General features: G+C 50.6%; 1 protein-coding gene across 7 annotated transcripts in view; it reads right to left on the bottom strand.

The window, feature by feature from the left end:
* Fanca (FA complementation group A) overlaps positions 1-10,630 on the bottom strand; it is a 40,620-nt gene extending 29,990 nt beyond the window's left edge. For all 7 annotated transcript variants that reach the window (XR_006849785.2, XR_006849786.2, XM_046434513.2 and 4 more), the window contains exons 1-12: positions 10,523-10,630; positions 10,173-10,282; positions 9,892-9,985; positions 7,856-7,989; positions 7,641-7,736; positions 6,285-6,358; positions 5,245-5,357; positions 4,521-4,603; positions 4,012-4,045; positions 3,465-3,531; positions 893-1,002; positions 71-147 (exon numbers count right to left, since the gene is read on the bottom strand). Coding sequence is in view for 5 of the 7 variants with exons in the window: in XM_046434513.2 (XP_046290469.1) it covers positions 71-147; positions 893-1,002; positions 3,465-3,531; positions 4,012-4,045; positions 4,521-4,603; positions 5,245-5,357; positions 6,285-6,358; positions 7,641-7,736; positions 7,856-7,989; positions 9,892-9,985; positions 10,173-10,282; positions 10,523-10,601 (1,071 nt within the window). In the remaining 2 variants the exon portion in view is untranslated. The remainder of the gene's footprint in view (positions 1-70; positions 148-892; positions 1,003-3,464; positions 3,532-4,011; positions 4,046-4,520; positions 4,604-5,244; positions 5,358-6,284; positions 6,359-7,640; positions 7,737-7,855; positions 7,990-9,891; positions 9,986-10,172; positions 10,283-10,522) is intronic.
* Positions 10,631-17,622: the final 6,992 nt, after the last annotated feature.

Here is a 17,622-nt window from a genome sequence, read left to right on the forward strand (position 1 = left end):
CCAGCCTCAGATCGGACGCCCGCCCCACCCCCGGTGCAGTGCAGGCACAGGACAGCCAGCAAACACTCACCCTGCGGTACAGCGTGGTGAGCAGAGGGTGGGTCCTGACGAAGCTCCACTCTCGCTGCCTCTGAATGGCATCAGAGGCTCCAGGAGGGAAGCAGACATGAGCTTCAGGTTGGCATTTATCACACAGTTTTAAAGCTTCCACCTGGAGGGGCTGGGGTTGTGGCTCAGTAATAGAGCATTTGCCTCGAATGTGCGAGGCCCTGGCTTCGATCCTCAGCACCACATAAAAATAAATAAACAAAACAAAGGTACTGTGTCCAACTACAACCAAAAAAATTTTTTAAAGTTTCCACATGGAAAGAGAGTTGGGTTTCAGTTTGTGTATTTAACTCCAGCGAAGTGCCCATCTCCCTTGGGACCTGGGGGTGCTGGCTCCAGGACTCAGGCTCTGCACAAGTCCTTACATACAATGGCAAGTCTGCTCAGAGCCCACCCTCTCTCTCCAGGTCCTTCACCTCTCCAGACAGCATTGCAGATATTTTTATTTTGGTAGCAAGACAAGTGATAATTCTTCTGTTTTCTCTTAATTTCTCGTAAGAAAACTCAGAATTATCTTATTTTTTAGTAATGCTGGAGATGAAACCCATAGTCTCATACATTCCAGGCAAGTGCTCTACCCTAGGGCATACCTCTAGCCCAGGAGAGCACTTTGAAATGAAAGGACATTTGGTAACAGAGAGCTGTGAAAACCTGGGGCTACTCAGAGCATTAAGCTGCACCCTCAGGTCTCAAGGCCCAAGTTCCTGCAGAGGACAGAGCCATGAATCCACAAGGGCCCAGGGAGCTGCCCCAGAGTGCACAGGGGCCAAGGTGCTGGGCCTACCTTTCAGTACGGGGCTGTGAGTGAGAACCTGGGTCAGGGTGTGGCTGAGGAACCTCTTCAGCACATCCGCAGAAACCCCACCACACGGGAGAGCCTGGAACACGCCAAGCCTGAGCACAGCAGAGGGAGACTCTCAGGAGGGAAGGCCGCCCCTCAGGACCAGTCCTCGCACTGTGGGTCTCGCAGGCATTCCTTTCTTTATCCTTAAAAGCGCTTTCTTGGTCAGGCCATGAAGCTGCAGGGGTTTGTGTTTTTTCTTTCTTCTTTTGATACAAGGAATAGAAACCAGGGGTGCTCTACCACTGACTACACGCCCCCCAGTCCTTTTTATTTTTTATTTTATGAGAGGATCTAAGTTGCCCAGGTTGGTCTTGAGCTCGCATCCTCCTGCCTCAACCTCCCGAGTCCCTACAATCACAGGTGTGGCCACTGCACCTGGCCAGCTATAGGCTTTGAGTGGAATCCAAGGAAAATGGTCTTATCAAGACAGAAATGAAGCAGTGAGGAGCTGAGAGTGCAGAGGCAGGCTGGAGGCGAGAAGCAGATGAGGAGGATGGGCCATAACTGAGCAGCCATGGGCAGCCAGGAAGCCTCAGCCACCAGGAGCAGACCAGGGGATAGCACCTGGCATGTGCGGTGGCTATGGCAGCTGTGCTGTTGTTAAAGCCAACGACTCCGAGAGAGCAGGGAAGGAGCATGGGCAGATGTTCCTAGGCTGGGGTCCGCCTGCCACTGTGCAAGACTCCCCAACACGGGTAATGCACCCACAGCCATGGCAGCGAGGGGGCAAGAACCAAGGGACCAGCAGTTAAGTGCTACCCCTGCCAGCAGGGTGCAGACAAGAGGCCCATGCTCACCACGGCTGGGGACAAGCTCAGCCCTGCCAGCCTTCTCTACAGAGCACGCTGCAGCCGGGCCAGCGGGAGCCTGGCCATTCCCATGAGAGAATGTCTGAACTTAAAGTAGCACAGCCAAACACAGACATGAGGAGAAGCAGCACAGCAAGGCACCTGACTGGGAAGCTTGTCTCAGAGATCTGCCCACAGGCCGTCTGGGCCGGACCTGGCAGCCTAGCTCAGTGGGGAGCCTGCCTGAGGGTGCACAGACAGGGCCTCATTACAGGGCCACCAGAGAGTGTCCTCACAAGCAGCCAGACCTGCTGGCCCTCAAACTCCAGCTTAGACCCAGAACTGTGAGAAAAGGTCTGCTAAGCCACACAGTCCACTGTATTTTGCTCTGGTAGCTTGGGCAGAATAACACACACACACATATGCACACACATATACACATGTACAAATAACGCGGTACACTCCTAATTTTGTACCCAAAGGACTTAACATCAGCATACTATAGCAACATGGCCTCATCAATGTTCATACAACTCAATTCACAATGGCTAAGCTATGCAACCAACCTAGGTGCCCTTTATGAATGCATAAAGAAAATGTGGTACATATATACAATAGAATATGACTCAGCCATAAAGAATGAGATTATGGCATTTGCCAGGAAATGGATGGAATGTATCATGCTAAGTGAAATAAGCCAAACCCAAAAATTAAAGGCAGAATATTCTCTCTGATATGCAAATGCTGACTCACAATGGGGGTGGTGGGGGGTGGTGGAGGTTCACCGGATTGGACAGGAAAGTGAGGGGAAGGGAAGGGGATGGGAAAGACAGTAGGATGAATTGAACATAACCTCCCAGGGTTCTTACGTGAGTACACATAGTATGTCAAAATACACTCTACCATCACACGTAACTCAATAACAAAATGGTGTTTTAACCACTGCAACAGAAACACTGAGTCATTCAGCACATCAAGCCCCTTGTAAGAGATAAAAATCAAGAGCAAAACAATTTAAAAGACTGAGAAGAGGGCTGGGGATGTGGCTCAAGCGGTAGCGCGCTCGCCTGGCATGTGTGCAGCCCGGGTTCGATCCTCAGCACCACATACAAAGATGTTGTATCCGCCAAAAACTAAACAATAAAAAAAAAAAAAAAAAAAAAAAATTCTCTCTCTCTCTAAAAAAAGACTGAGAAGACCTGGAAATATGGGGGCCTCTACCTGGCCTCTTGGGATTCCACCCTCAAGGCCCTGACCCACTGTGCACTGAAGCACATCCTGACCCCCACCTCCCATGCTCAACTCTGTGAGTCTACGGAGCCCTGGAAAGAGAAGGCCACCCTGACCAAGCCTGACAACGGCAGATCTGAGCAGGACCCAGAGAGCAATGCGGGGCTGGCCACACGGGAGGACCAACAGCAGCAGCATGTTCTGGGAAGCTCTGTGGTAGGGCCTGAGGGCAAAGAGAGGAGGAAGCCATGGGGCTCAGCTCACTTCAGGAGGGAGAAGAGCCACTACCAGGCCCCATTTCCTGAGGGATTCCAGAAGCAGGAGTACGGGGGTGGGTCTCCTACTGGCTCTCAGAAGATGAAGGAGAGAGTGGTGCCCTGGGCCAGGGGTTGCTACCCTAGAAGTGTTTAAATACCATGGGAAGGCCTCCACTCAAAGGCTTCTGCCCCTGGCCTCCCTATGAGCATGGACCCTTCCCCAAATTGCCCACATACCAGCAGCTCACCACCCTGTGATCGGAGGACTCCTCCTGAAGGCCGGCAGTCAAAGCGTCAAGTGCCACTGACAACACAGGACAGAAGCAGCACTCAGCAGGCGCTAACAGTCTGTCAGTACCCACCCTAAAGTGCTCTGGGACAAGGGGTCAATTTCTGAGTCTCAGGCCTCTGCAGGCCCTTAAATCCCGATGGCACTAGGTCCAGCCAGACAGTTGCCTACCCTCAGGACACCAAGGCCTGCCAGCTTTTTGTTTTCTTTTGTGGTTCTAGGGATGGAATCCAGGGCTTGGCACAAGCTAGGAAGTGCTCTGCCACTGAACTGGGTCCCCAGCTGGGTCTGCCAGCTTGGAAGCTCCTCACAGCCAGCAGGCTGCTGATGCTGCAGTAAGCTGCACCACCCTGCAGCCCTGGAGCTGACTGTGCAGCCACACTGAACGGGGCTCAGCAGCACCATGCCGGCCAGCTACTGCCAGGGAAAGGCCAAAAAGCTGGGACTGCTCCTGAGCAGACCACGCGTTCCCAACTGGAGGGGCCATCGACTTACATGAGAGCATGCTCTGCAGCACCTCAGCAGCCACCTGTCAGAACAGAGCACGGGGCTGTCATTCGGCAGTCTCTGGGCAGTCATGCACTTGCACTAGACACACCTGTCACCTCTACAAAGAGCACCTCCAAAATTCCTTCACAAACCTAGAAATCCCCCAACGCTGCCCACCATGACACCCAGGCATGCCCCCGCGAGGTTCAGGCCGGGACCCACAGCCCCAACTCTGGCTGCACCCCTTCCCCTCCTGCCCTGCCAGGATGGACCTGTGCTGCTGTGAAGACCCCTGCCCTGGAGACCTCTGGAAACTCAGGACACCCTCAGTGGTCACTTTGCAGAAAATGATTTCCTTACACAAAACTTACAAGTGTGGACACAGAACAAATGGCAGCTACTAGCCCAGGAGTTCCAAAAGGAGCCAAGACCTGGTGAGGCCTGCTCCTCAGGCCCCAGCCCACTGCTGCTGGGAGGCTGAGTCGGGCAGCTCCCTGCTCTGCTGTGCCTCCTACCTGGGACATTGTTCCAGTCTCCTCCACTCTTCTCGGATCCGAGTTTTCCTGAAATCCCTGTGAAACCAACAGCTCCACAAAATCTGAAAAACCACAAACCAAAGTATTTACACACATACTGTCTCCAAGCAGCTGTGACTCACACAGATCCCTAGGGCCACCCAGCCCCATTCCTATCAACATACGAGCACTCACCAAGCCAGACTTACCCTCACTCTATTTTGGAAGTACTTAGCATACATCAAATTTATATTAAGGGCTTTTTCTCTTAATGCAAAGAAGTAGATCTCAGGGGATGGCTCATGGATAGTCCCCCCACAGCAAATACAGGACATGCAGCTCATCCCACCAGGAAGGAGCTTTTTGCAAGGAAGGATCCCAGGCAATGCAGGCAACCAAGGCTCACAGAGCAGACAGAATTGGCCACTAATGGAAAATGCAGCCTCTGCCAACCCCCTCCAACTGCTGAGGCTAAAAGCAAGTTCAGGACACCACGAACTTGCTGGGCCCCACGCTCACAGGCATGGCGAATGCTCGGCTTCCCACTGGCCTAGGGAACTTTTTTTTAATATTTACTTTTACTTTCAGGTGGACATTATATCTTTATTTTATTTTTATGTGGTGCTGAGGATCAAACCCACGGCCTCATGCATGTCAGTCACTCTACCACTGAGCCACAACCCCAGCGCCCCCAAGGTACTTTTCTCAGGAACTATGAACATACCAGAGAGCACAGCCCTAGTGATGTCCAGGTATGGGCAGGAGGTGTCTATCTGCTGGCACAGGAGGCGCAGGTTCCTGAAGAGCCACGCCACCACGGTCCGCTTGTCAGGATGGCTGGGGATACAGCGCACAGTGGATCTGGGTCTGCCTGACCCCATGGCTGCCTCCCCTTACTTGGCAATTTTCTGCAACCCTCACTCCACCGTGAAGCCTAGTCTTTCTGCCCCAAAAGTCCAGGGACCAGCTGCAGGGCTTCTGCCTGGCTACAAACGACCCAGAAACAATCAATTTCAAATGGTTCACTTATCTGCACTTAACACTGTGGGGATCAGGGATGGGACACATACGGGACATGTGCAGCTCCTTTGCACATACTCTCTGTGTGTCTTTGTTTCCTACTTCACTGGTTTCTGCTATAACCCTTATTACTTTCTCCCTCCATCTGACTTAACTTGCTCTTCTCTTTCTAGTCTCTGAGGTTAAGCCTAGGTTGATAACATTCTTTTTTTAAATATATAAATATAGGCTTTTACAAATATGGATTCTGGAAGACTATTTTCATTTCCACTCATCTCAAGGTATATTAGGTGCACACTAAACTTCATGTAGTGAAGTTTACTATCCTTGTATAGCTTCTGGCTCTGTCACGTTTAGGCTTCCCACTTCAAGATCACGAAAGTCCTCCCAGGGCTGGCTTTTATATATTGACATTTTCCTCTTTAATTCATCTAGAGGTTTTGTTTAGTTTTGCATACAGAACTCAGGAACTCACAGGTTCCAGGCAGCTCAAGAACACTGAGCCACCCCATAGCCCAGGCTTTTTTTGAAATAAGAAAAAGATATGACCTTTTTTAATCAGTGTGAGCCACTGTCACACCACCATTTGGTTTCATGTGGTGTGGAAAAAAATCACACATGATTTCAATAACAATTAATGTTCTCATTAAACAATGAGGCAATTGCTTCTCCAGGTGCTTTTGGAAGTAAATAATTCATACTAAACAGCAATGTCAAAGCAACACGCATTCACTAGTGCACTACCTTTCCAGCAGCTCTTGTAGGCTCACGACACTTTGCACATGAAGACGCCATACAGCTTCAAGCAAGAGAGAGTTCTGAGGAAAATGAGTGCTATGAGTCTGTGCATGTGTCCCAGCCTAGGCCGACTTCATGCCCACTCAAACATGGCCCGAGGCCACACTCTGGGCTCACGTTCCTAACCCCCTTCAGGCTCTTCTGCTGTCCTGGGGCTTCTCTCTGTTCCCACAGCCTAACCTGCTGCCTGTCAGCCTCTCGCAAGCCACCCCAACCTGGCTCCATGCAGCCAACACAGCAACCCAGTGGTTAAATGCCCCTGGGTTCTAATCCCTGGTACTCCAACTCTTCTGTAGATGCCTTTACTGGCTCTCATCGCTTTGGGGACAAAGTCAAACTCTTATGCGTGGAACAGGCCTTTCCTCATGAGCCTCCCCCAGGGAAGCCCCCCTGGACTGGCTTGGCATTCACACCATCCCCCTGGACCCTGCTCAGACCACGCTGATCTTGTCCCCCACCACCTGCTATCCCCTCCCCTCTCCCAACCTCCAGGCAACTTTCAGCTGCCAAGAAGCCTTTCCTCACACCTTCTCTGCAGAATTGTGAAGATGACACAATGCAATTCATGTGCATGTCATTGTCTTGTCCTAAATTAGATGCAATGAGCACAGGGATCATAAGCAGGATAAAAGGATGGAAATTACCACTTTGGCCGTTTCTTCCCTTTTATACACTTGCTCAGGCAGTTAGCACAAAATGGTAACTGAGCACTTTCAAATCTTCAAAAAAAAATCTGTAAACTGCCAGGTGCCGTGGTACACACCTGTAATCCTGGCGGTTAGGGAGGCTGAGGCAGCAGGGTCTGAAGCTTGAGGCCAGGCTCAGCAACTTAGCAAGGCCCTCAGCAACTTAGTAAGACCCTGTCTCAAGATAAAAAATAAAAAGGACCAGGGATGTGACTCAGTAGTTAAATGCTCCTAGGTTCTAATCCCTGGTACCAAAAACCAAAACGAAAAATATCTGTAAACCTACAGAGTTTGAATTATTTAAAAAAAAAAAAAAAAATACTTTTAGTATATTTAAATACTCTACTACACTGAAAAAGACTTCATGATAATATGCCCAAGAAGGCAGACCACCCTGTTTCTGGGATGCACTGTATTCTAATAAAGATTGCCAACAATGGGCAGACACTGGCAAAAGGACTGAGGCTCTTCCTTCCCAGCACAGGAGCATCTGATGAACTTTTATTTCATTATCATTAAACAACATATTCAACTGAATCCCCAAGAAAACCCAGGGTTCTGGCTCCAACCAAATCAACAGAGCACTGCTGGACAGGACCAGAGTTGGGGTTGTTACCTGTGCTTTCCATACTTCTTGGCAGAAGGAGAGGCGGGAGAACATGCTGTGTGCCAGAAGATACTGAGCAATCTCAAGCAAGGAAGACAGTTTCTTCTGAAAGGACAATAGATCTTTTTTGAAGACAGACAGACTACCTAAACTATAGCAGTGTGCTATTTCCACACAAACTCATGAGCAACAACATGTGACATTTAGGGGAACTGGCATCTCACTCTTTGCTCGGTGCTGAGCAGCACGGGATGGCTAGGCTCCTCACAGACCATCTTCATAGTGCAGGCAACGGTCCTTGCTGACAGGATCCCCACAGGAACCCCCAGCTTCAAGGCCTGATCCTGAAAAGCAGAGCCTTAAAGACAAAACAAAAAACAAAACTTTCCCTGAAAACATCAGCAATTTGAGTTAAAATGTCTTTTTAAGCCACAGCACACAGAAAACTGTCTTCAAAAGGGGAAAAAATGTAAAAGGAAAAACATGATACACAAAATAAGACACTTTCATGGACCAAGCAGCTCTACTACAATGAGAGGAATTTCTGCACCCAGAGCTGTGCACACTCACAGGCAAGCAGGATGAGCAGATATGCTGACGGCTACACAAAGAGCTCGATCTCCACCGTTCAGCCAGCACCACCGAATGAGAACCCCAGCAGGCTCTTTCAACTACTCTTCTCCTTTCTCTTCTTTTATTCCCCATGCTGGGGATGGAACCCAAGGCCGCCCATGCTAAGTAAGTGCCCAGCCACTAAGCGTTCATGGGCGCGGCAGTTTGTCTTCCTGATTACTTCAGCATCCAGATGGCCTATAGGATGGAAGCATCCCACCGCCTTTATAGGTAGGGGCTTCCCAATGCTCTGCCACACACACCTGGTGGGAGCAAGGGCCACAGATGGAGTCAGTCTGCAGGGCTAACAGAAGGAACCCCAATGCTGACTCTCAGGCAGCCACCAGGCTACTCCTGAGCAACCAGTCTCTAGTCTACCTTCCTTGAAGTGAGAAACGCTGTGCACCCTGGAAATAGGTAACACCTACAAGCAAGTCGCTTCCTTAGCTTCAAAAACTAATTTATGAGAAAAAATAAAGTTCTAGTACATGATCATTATCTTCAAGATTCTGAAAATACATATATATGAAGTGAGCAAATGCGATGGTTTTAGAGGCTTCAGTATAGTATTAGAAATCAACTATTTGTTTCCAGGGGAAAATTCATTTTCATTTAAAATGCATTTATCTTATTTACTTATTTAATTTTTAAAGCATGGTAGCCATCTCTTTAGCAAAAAAACAAATTTAGGGGCTGGGGTTGTGGCTCAGCGGTAGAGCACTTGCCTTGCATGTGCGAGGCCCTGGGTTCGATCCTCAGCAGCACATAAAAATAAATAAATAAAATAAAGGTACTGTGTACACTAAAAAAATATATAAAAAAAAAGAAAAGAAAACAAATTTAAAAACTAATGGATGGGAGCTGGGGTTATGGCTCAATGGTAGAGTGCTCGCCTCGCACATGCAAGGCCCTGGATTTGATCCTGAGCACCAGATAAAATAAATAAATAAATAAAGTTATAAAAAACAACAACTACTACTACTAATGGGTGGAGGGTCCATACTTCTGTGATTAAGGATAAACAGCACAAGATCTTATGCCTCATCCAAAGTCCTTACAAGAATGTACAACCATGCCTGGCCCCTGGACTGGTGACCCATCATCTGTGAGATTCAAAACCAGTTATGGCAGTGAAAATCAGGATCATTTCCCAATGGCACACAGCATCAGAAATTCTGCCAGACCTATTATCTAAGGTTACCTTTATACTTCTTAAGAACAAATTAGTGATTCAGTTAATTCCACTATTTGCAAAAATAGCTGTCACGTAAAAAACTATGAAGGACAAGAAGAAATCTAACACATTTTTTGTCATCTCCTCCAGAGCCTTCCCTATCTCACTATCCCAAATTGGGAGGAAAGTGGCAACCTAGAAACACACTTACCCTCCTCCTTCCTCCCTGACACACACCTAGAAACACACTGCCTTCCTGCTTGCTCCCTGCACAGCAACCTCTGCTTGTGCAGCTCTGAGAATGAGCAGCACACACTGCGGTCTTTCATAAATCAGCTTGGTTCCTGCCCAAGTTAGTCAGTTTCTAAACACAGCAGCAAAACAAGCCCACACCAAATCATAAAATACGTGTAACTGGGTCACTTTATAACAAAGCCTCTAACTCCATGAATTAAGAATCCAAGTGTAACTCACCAATGAAGGAACAAGAACCATCAGTGTAGGCCTTGTCACTGTCACAATCAATCAGTCTGTTGAGGCACAATTTTTCACAGGGTGGATCTCCTACCTAGAAGCAAAGCAGGGCGTGCACCACTTTCAAAATCAAGAGGCTCCCACCGGGCATGCCTCATATTTTAAAGTGTCACTAACCCACTACTGCGCCGCTCTCTCTTCTCCCCGGGCAGCGGGCTCCCGAGCCTCTCCCCGGGCCTGCGCCTCGGCTGGGTCTTGAGGGCAAACCGACTTCCTCTCACCTCAAGCAGAAGGTCACTCAGGCTCTGGTGGCGTCTCAGCAGTTGTACCGCCGAGTTCTTCAGTTTCTGTCCCCTTTCCGGATTATATTTTTGCCTCTTGACTCTTCCCGCTAAGGAAAAGGAGAAAATCAGTTTCAAGACGTCGACCCGGCGAGCTCCTGCCCCGGGCCGAGGGGTGGCCAGGGCCCAGCGGGCGGAGGGCCGGGCCACGGGACCCTTCAGGCCGGAGCCGCCCCGCCGCGGGCAGGGCTGGGGGGGCACGGAGTCCTGCGGTGGGGAAGCGCCCGGGGGAGGGGCGCGGGCCCGCGGAGGTCCGGGTGGACGGGGCGGCCTGCGCGGCGCCCACCTACCCAGCAGCTCGGCCCAGGACCTCCGGCGGCGCAGCGGATCGGAACCAGCTGCTGCTCCCGGGGGTGGCGAGTCCGCCATGGTGAGCGCCAGGACGTCGAGGCGCTCGCTCGGCCGAGCCCGCGCTGCCTTCTCATTGGCTGCGGCAGGTTCGCGTGTTTATTGGCTGAAGTCTCTCGGCCACACCCCACGAAGGCGGAAACCTTGGGCCGCGGCCATCTTGGTAGTGGCGTCAGAAAAAAAGGCGCTGGCGGCCATCTTGGTGGTGGCAGGAGCGTCGAGAGCTCACGACAGCGAGAGAAAAGTTACCCTGGGGTTCGAAGCTGGAATGGGCGGTGCGGATTGACAGTGGCATCCTGCGAGGAAACAGCGACGTCCTTAATGCGTCTTTCCTGACAAAAGGACCCAGAGCTGATCTTGAAAGGACGGGCGCTACAAACCCAGAGCGAGAGATGCTGAAAACCTCACCGGGCCGGCCAGCACCTGCAACACCCTGTTCTGCATTTCTCTGACCAGGGGTTGCTATGCTGAGTTCTCATTTCTGGAAAAACTGGCCAAAGGGGCTTTTGTGCCACGGCGTGACTCTCCTAACTTGAAGGTTAGGGGAGCAGAATAGAGCTCATAATGTCACCTAGGGAAAAAGGGCCCCATTGCTTATGCCAAAACTAACAATCATAGTCTTTTCCTATAATAGTGGCCCATGCAACCTGAAGTGCGTATCCATCCTTTTTCTGTAAGGGAGAATTACAGAATACACTAACTGTGCTTTCTGCATGCTAGAAAAAGATTAGCCAACTATCTCCATAGTGTTGTGGGGACAGATGAGACAAGACACTGAAGACAGCAGGAAACAGATTTATTTGGCTGTAGCCAGGTTCAGAGGGCAAAGCTTTTGCTGTAATCCATCTGAAAGGACACTCGCAGAGTCTTACACAGTCCAAAGAGCACACCACACACCTGAATCTTGTGCAAGAGATTTACTGTTGGTAACCTGGGGCAAACTGACAAGGCTGTCCCTTGGAGGAGAGCAGCAGTTGGCCAAATAGATGGGGACTATCTCTAAATCCTTGGGGTGGGACAGTCCAAGTTAACTGGGTAGAGGTGTGAGTGTCTGGGTCTGTCCAGGTGAAGATGAAAATGTCCTGGGATTGGCATCTTTTAAGTCCAAAACGGAAAGCGGCTTAGGAGTTGGGCCATAAGCAGGGTAGGGTTGGTCACAAGCTGCTTAGGAGTTTAAGCTGGGGTGGGGTTGATTGTTTAGCAGACACATGTTCTTATGGGAAGTTAAGCATCATTGCTTCATAATCGAAACTTTGAAGCCTCTAGATAAAAATGCTCCCAACCTAAAATGGTGAATCTGATGCCAATATTCCTCCCTTTTTGTTTTTTAGATACCGGGGGTGGGGCTGATGGTCTTTCTTCTGTAGTTTCTTCCTGCTGCTTAGGGGTGAAGACATTCATTCCTGTAAAGGGGATCAGGGAGGGTTTTAGGTGGGGGCAGAGTCTCTGGAGAGAGAGGAGTTGACCAGGACTCATAGGTCTCCGTCTTGGGCATCAGGGGCTGTTAGTCTTTGTAGTAGCTTCCTCTCTCCAAGAAGAGTCTTCTTTAGGAATCAGTGGGGAGCTTTGGAGGGTTGAAAGTTGAGGTTTTGGAGATGCACAAAGTCAGAGGTCCTCTGGGGGTTGCCTTATAGTGAGACTGATCTGTAAAGAGGGGCTGCAAAGGAGGAGGTCATCTACATATTGAATAAGTTTACATTGGGGGAGTGAGAGGGAAGACAGATCCCTAGAAAGATCTTGGCCAAATAGATGGGGACTATCTCTAAATCCTTGGGGTAGGACAGTCCAAGTTAACTGGGTAGAGGTGTGAGTGTCTGGGTCTGTCCAGGTGAAGAGGAAAATGTTCTGGAATTGGGGTGTAAGGGAATGGAGAAGAAGGCATCCAAAACCGAAAAATGAGTGATGTGTGAGGGAATGGTGGAGAGGCGGGATGTGGACTGGGAACTCCTGGGTGAAAGGGGTGAAAAACCAGCCTCTACCTCAGAGCAAAGCCTGTCCAAGGAAAGGGACATGACCTTTGTCCTTGGAAAGACCCACAGAGCACTCCTAGGCACATTCCCACCCTGCTATGGTTTATCTACAAATGAGATCTGCTGCGCCAGGTGTCCCTGACTCAGTCAGGCTAGGTGGGGACCCATAGCAACCCCCTAGCAGCCACCAATCAGCATGAGACAGGGAAATACCTGGGATGCCAGATGACCCTCCCAGCAGTTTATGGTGTTGGGAAACCCTGTAATTCAGCACGTACACCCCTCTTGGCTTAAACCAATCAGTTCAAATGAATACCCCTTTTGTAGTAACCAATCACCCCTACCCAACCTGTTCCCACCAGTGAATGTGCTAATCATGTTTTAGAGTTGTGATTTGATTTTCCCGCAGTGTGTGATGATTTGCTAAGAGATGCTATGACGTATGTGGGGGTCCCTGCCTTCTCCAAAGAATGTATAAAACTGCTGCAAACCCTGGGCTCGGGCCTCTCAGCATCACCAGTTGCTGTATGTGCGCGGGCCTCTCAGCATCACCAGTTGCTGTATGTGCGCGGAGGACTGAGCTAGCTCGCAGTAAACACCTCTTGCTGGTGTTGATTGGTGGTCTTTTGGAAGTCGAGCATAACGGGATTAAGGCTGTATTGTGAAGCAAGATCCTGTATGAGTCTGTAGTGTCTGGTTTCCTGACTGCTAGGTTGGGTGTGTTGAAAGGGGAGTTCGTTTGGCACAGAGGCCTTTCTGGAGAAGATCAAAGGTTTGAGACCCCTGAGGCTCTGGAGAGAAAGTGGGTATTGGGGTCATGCTGGGAAATGGGTGGGGTCCTTGAGATTATTATCAAGGGAGAGTGGCGGATGGCTGTGGAGGGCTTTTGGAAGTCCCAGATAGAGGGATGAATCTCTAATGCAGACACGGGGTAAGAGGGATCCGTGGAATTTGTCTGGAGTACTAGCAGGAGGGGGACAGAAGGCAAGCTGGGCTTGAGCCGAGACTCAGGAGTGAAGGTAATGGAAGCCCCAACTTTGGCTAGGAGATCCCTGCCTAAGAGGAAGTGGGCAGCGGGGAATCAGGAAGGAGTGGGAGAGGGCAATGCCCTGGAGCATGCAGAGAAGCCAAGGTCTTTGTAGGGGCTGGTCAACGGTCCTCTGTCGTGTTCCTCATGACAAAACACTCAGAGTCACTCCAGGTGAACTGGGCTGCACGAAATAACCACACAAGAGACAGAGATGCCTTTTTCTTTGGGGGTCCTTTGACAACTCCTCTGACCTTAAGGGTCCGCAGAAAAGAGAGAGGAGCATATGCTGACCCTTTTATTGAGGAGAAGCCATTCAAATGAGGCAAGGGGTCAGGTTTCAGGGGCTGAGTCTAGCTTGTAATATCTGCTGCCAGCAGGTTGATTGACATCTAGGAAGGCACGCCCAAAGGCAGAGCAAGAGAAGTGGGCACACAGCACACAAAGGGCATTTCCATGAAACCTTCTATCCCAAACAGGGCAAAGGGGTAATATCACAAAGGAACAGGTGAGCATAGTTCTATCCATGGGGCTGTAGGAAGGCACACCTAGCATGAAGACACATTGTGCTACTTTGAGGATTGGGGCAGCATCTAGGGCCACTACGAAAGTGTGACCAGATCACTACAAAAGTGACCGACAGAACCTCTACCAATCACGGGAAGAAAATGCTAGTCATTCAGCGCGACAATAGAGGAACAAGAAAGAGAAGTATGTCACACTGCACGACTAAACACCAGGATCACTCCAAGTGAACTGGGCGGCATGAAATAATCACACAGAGACAGAGAAATATCTTTTTATTTGAGTCTTGTGATGGTTCCTCTGAACTTAGGGTCTGTGGAAAAAGAGTGAGGAGGCGCACGGGCTGAATACTTTGAGTGGGAAGAAGCCATTCAAATGAGGCAAGGGATAGGATTACAAAGGATTAGGTGAGTATAGCTCCACACCTCTGGGTGCTGCCTACTCCTAGGGCCACGCCTTGTTATCCGACCAAGGGAAGAGCCCGAGTCACAAGTCAGGGCACTGCCGTGCCAGACTACAGGGTTTTTTCAGATACCCGTGGTGCATCAGGACTTAAAGGGGCGTGCATTTGGAGTGGCTCCCCACATAAGTAGGTCCCCAAAACTCCTTTAGGACTTATGTGGCTCCAGTGTCCAAAAGGAAAGAGAGGGGACTACCTGCCCCCACAGTGGTTACGCTGGGCTCCTGAGAAGTGGTGGTTGGGTGAGGGGACCCGGGCCTCCTCAGTCATCCATGGCCAGACCTAGAAGATCCACTGGAGAAATATCAGAGCCGGTGGCCTTGCACCTCTTGGTGCAAGTGGCCTTCCTGATGGCATTTGGAACATGCACCAGGAAGCTTTCAGAGATCCGGACATACTCTGACCCAATGACCCATTTGACCACATTTGAAGGAGGGGTCAGGGGGTCCCCCTGGCTGCCTTTTAGGGAGTGGGGATGCCAAAGTGCCAGTGGTTGGGGCAGGTTGAAAGGCCTTGGCCAGCATCTGGTATTTCTTCTCATCTCTCCCATTATAGACCTTAAAAGCCACTTCCAGAAGCTCTGCTTGAGGAGTCAGGGGTCCCCTCTAGGTGTTTGAGTTTAGCCTTAATGTCGGGGAAGCTCTAGGAGAAGTGTGGGAGGCCAACCTTACCGGTGACTGAGTTACACTCCCCAGCTGGGTACTGAGGCGCTCAGTCACAGAAATGGGTGTGTCTTGCTACAGCCCCATGAGTGAAGCTATGCTCACCTGTTCCTTTGTAATATAACCCCTTGCCCTGTTTAGGATAGAATCTTCCATGGAAGTGCCTTGTGTGTGTCCCCTCCTCTTACTGTGCCCTTGGGTGTGGCCTACCCAGGTGTCAGTCAACCAGCTGACAGTGGACATCATGAAGACAGACTCAGCCCCCTGAAACCTGACCCCTTGCCTCATTTGAATAGCTTCTCCTCAGTAAAAGGGGTCAGCATGTGCTCTCTCGCTCTTTTCTTTCTGCGGACCCTTAAGGTCAGAGGAGCCATCACAGCAACCCCAAAGAAAAAGGTATTTGTGTCTCTTGTGGTTATTTCGTGCAGCCCAGTCAGCCCAGTTTAACTAGAGTGACCCCTGAGCCTTTTAGTCGCGAGAACAGAAACCCAGCAGAGAAGAAATAGGTCATTAGTAGTTGTCTCCTGTCTGGGGTTTCAGGGTTGGGTAGGTGAACTGTAAAAGGGCCTTTGTAATGCAGACCAAGAATACTGAGGGGCTTTCATTTCTGTCCAAATAACCTCTTGGAGTTCCTCATAGCTTTATGGGCCGATTTTCTTAGTCCTGCCATGAGGCAGGTAATGAATCGGTTCCTACTAGTGATCCCTCCAGCCAAATTATAGTCCCAGTTGGAGTCACCATCAGGGACTACCTCAGTGCCAATTGGGTGAGAGGGGAGGTTTGGCCTGCTCCCAAATGTGCCTGAGTTCCTCAGGGAGGAGAGGGTCGGATGGGACCCTATGAACATCAGGGAAAGCAGATCCTACGACTGGGTTAGGTATTCCAATTCCTGAGTGTACCCTGAAGGATGAGAGGTGAAGGACCCTAGCCTTCTTTTGATTTGGGAGAGGTCACTAAGGGAGAATGGACGGGTACCTGAACAACTCCCTGTGACCCTGCTACTTCACAGAGGGGAAGCCGAGGGGTGAGCTGGGTAGAGGGGTCCGTGCAAGAGCCAGAGCAGGTAAAGGGTGACTGAAAGTAGGTGAGGGAGGCCGGGAGGGGTCGGAGCAGAAGGTGGAGAGTGGTAGGGAGGGGCTCGTCAGCGGGGTCAAAGTCTGGGGTTTTGGGAGGGTCCTGAGGTTGAGAAGGGGGGTATCCAGAGCCAGCGGAACCTGGGCTGGAGAACAAGAGGAGCAGAGGGGTGGAAGGAAAGAGAAGACCTGAGCAGAGGGGGATTTCATCTCCCAAGCGCTCACAAAAGTTAAAAAGGTCCCTCAAAATGTTGGGATCTAGAGTGCCCTTAAGTGACCATTTGGAACCATTGTCTAAGGTATAGAGGGCCCAATCTGGTTGCAGAGTGAATTAGTTTTCACACCTTTAAGTCAGGGATAAAAAGGAGTGAGTCTAAATTTGCTAAAAGGCACCCCAAGGGGTGTCCAAGGGGATGGCAGAGGAGGCTGCACCCATGGCAAGAGAGAGCTGGTAGTGAGCAGCACAGGCATCCCTCTGTGTCTTCTCTCACTGAGTGAGGAAGAGCTGACCACTCTGGGAGTCCTCACGGCCTCAGGGCTGCAGCTGGGGCTAAGGCCCACCAGGTTCTCAGCACCAGGGCTTTGAGCCAAAGGAGGAACTTGTTGGTAAAGATGGCGCCCGGAGTGCCTCTCTTCCAGGAGCTCAGGTCCATGACGCACTGCAGTGCGCGTGAACCATCACCTCCAATCCCTGTGAATGGCGCAAACTTTGAATGGCGCACCTCCAATCCCTGAAGTGGCGTGAACTCTCAGCCAATGAAGAAGTAACAGCCCACTCGCCCTGCTCCTCCTCATCCTGCGTGAAGCCCATAAGTATCAACACCCTGTCCATGTTGGCTCTCTTACAGTCTTACTCTCCCCTCTCCCTCTCTCTCTTACTCTCCCCTCTCCCCCCTCTCCCCCCTGTCTCTCCCCCCTGTCTCTCCCCCCTCTCTTCCCCCCTCCCCCTCCCCTCCCCCTCCCTCCTCCCCTCTCCTCCCTCTCCCCTCTCCTCCCCCTCCCCTCTCCTCCCCCTCCCTTCCCCTCTCTCTCTCTCTCTCTCTCTCTCTCTCTCTCTCCTCTTCTGCTATGGTCCTGCTAATAAAATCTCGGACAGGTAAATGGTTGTTTTGGCTTGTTGAGTTTACGGAGCTTTTCCATCATCCTTTACAGAACTGAGACCCAGAGAGAGATCTTTTGCTGGGGGTGGGGGGGCCTTCTGGGCCCATGGACTCAATCAATGGTTGGGGGTGCCTGTGAATGGGAACCCTAGGAGTGCTGGACGTTCAACGGTCACTTCCTGAACTGGCAGGTCATTTGAGTTGATCAAAGGCAGGGGAACTTAT

Source organism: Marmota monax, unplaced genomic scaffold, assembly GCF_021218885.2.
Source record: "Marmota monax isolate L192 unplaced genomic scaffold, Marmota_monax_Labrador192_F-V1.1 WCK01_AAM20220418_F8-fsc00024, whole genome shotgun sequence".
Taxonomy (NCBI): Eukaryota; Metazoa; Chordata; class Mammalia; order Rodentia; family Sciuridae; genus Marmota; species Marmota monax.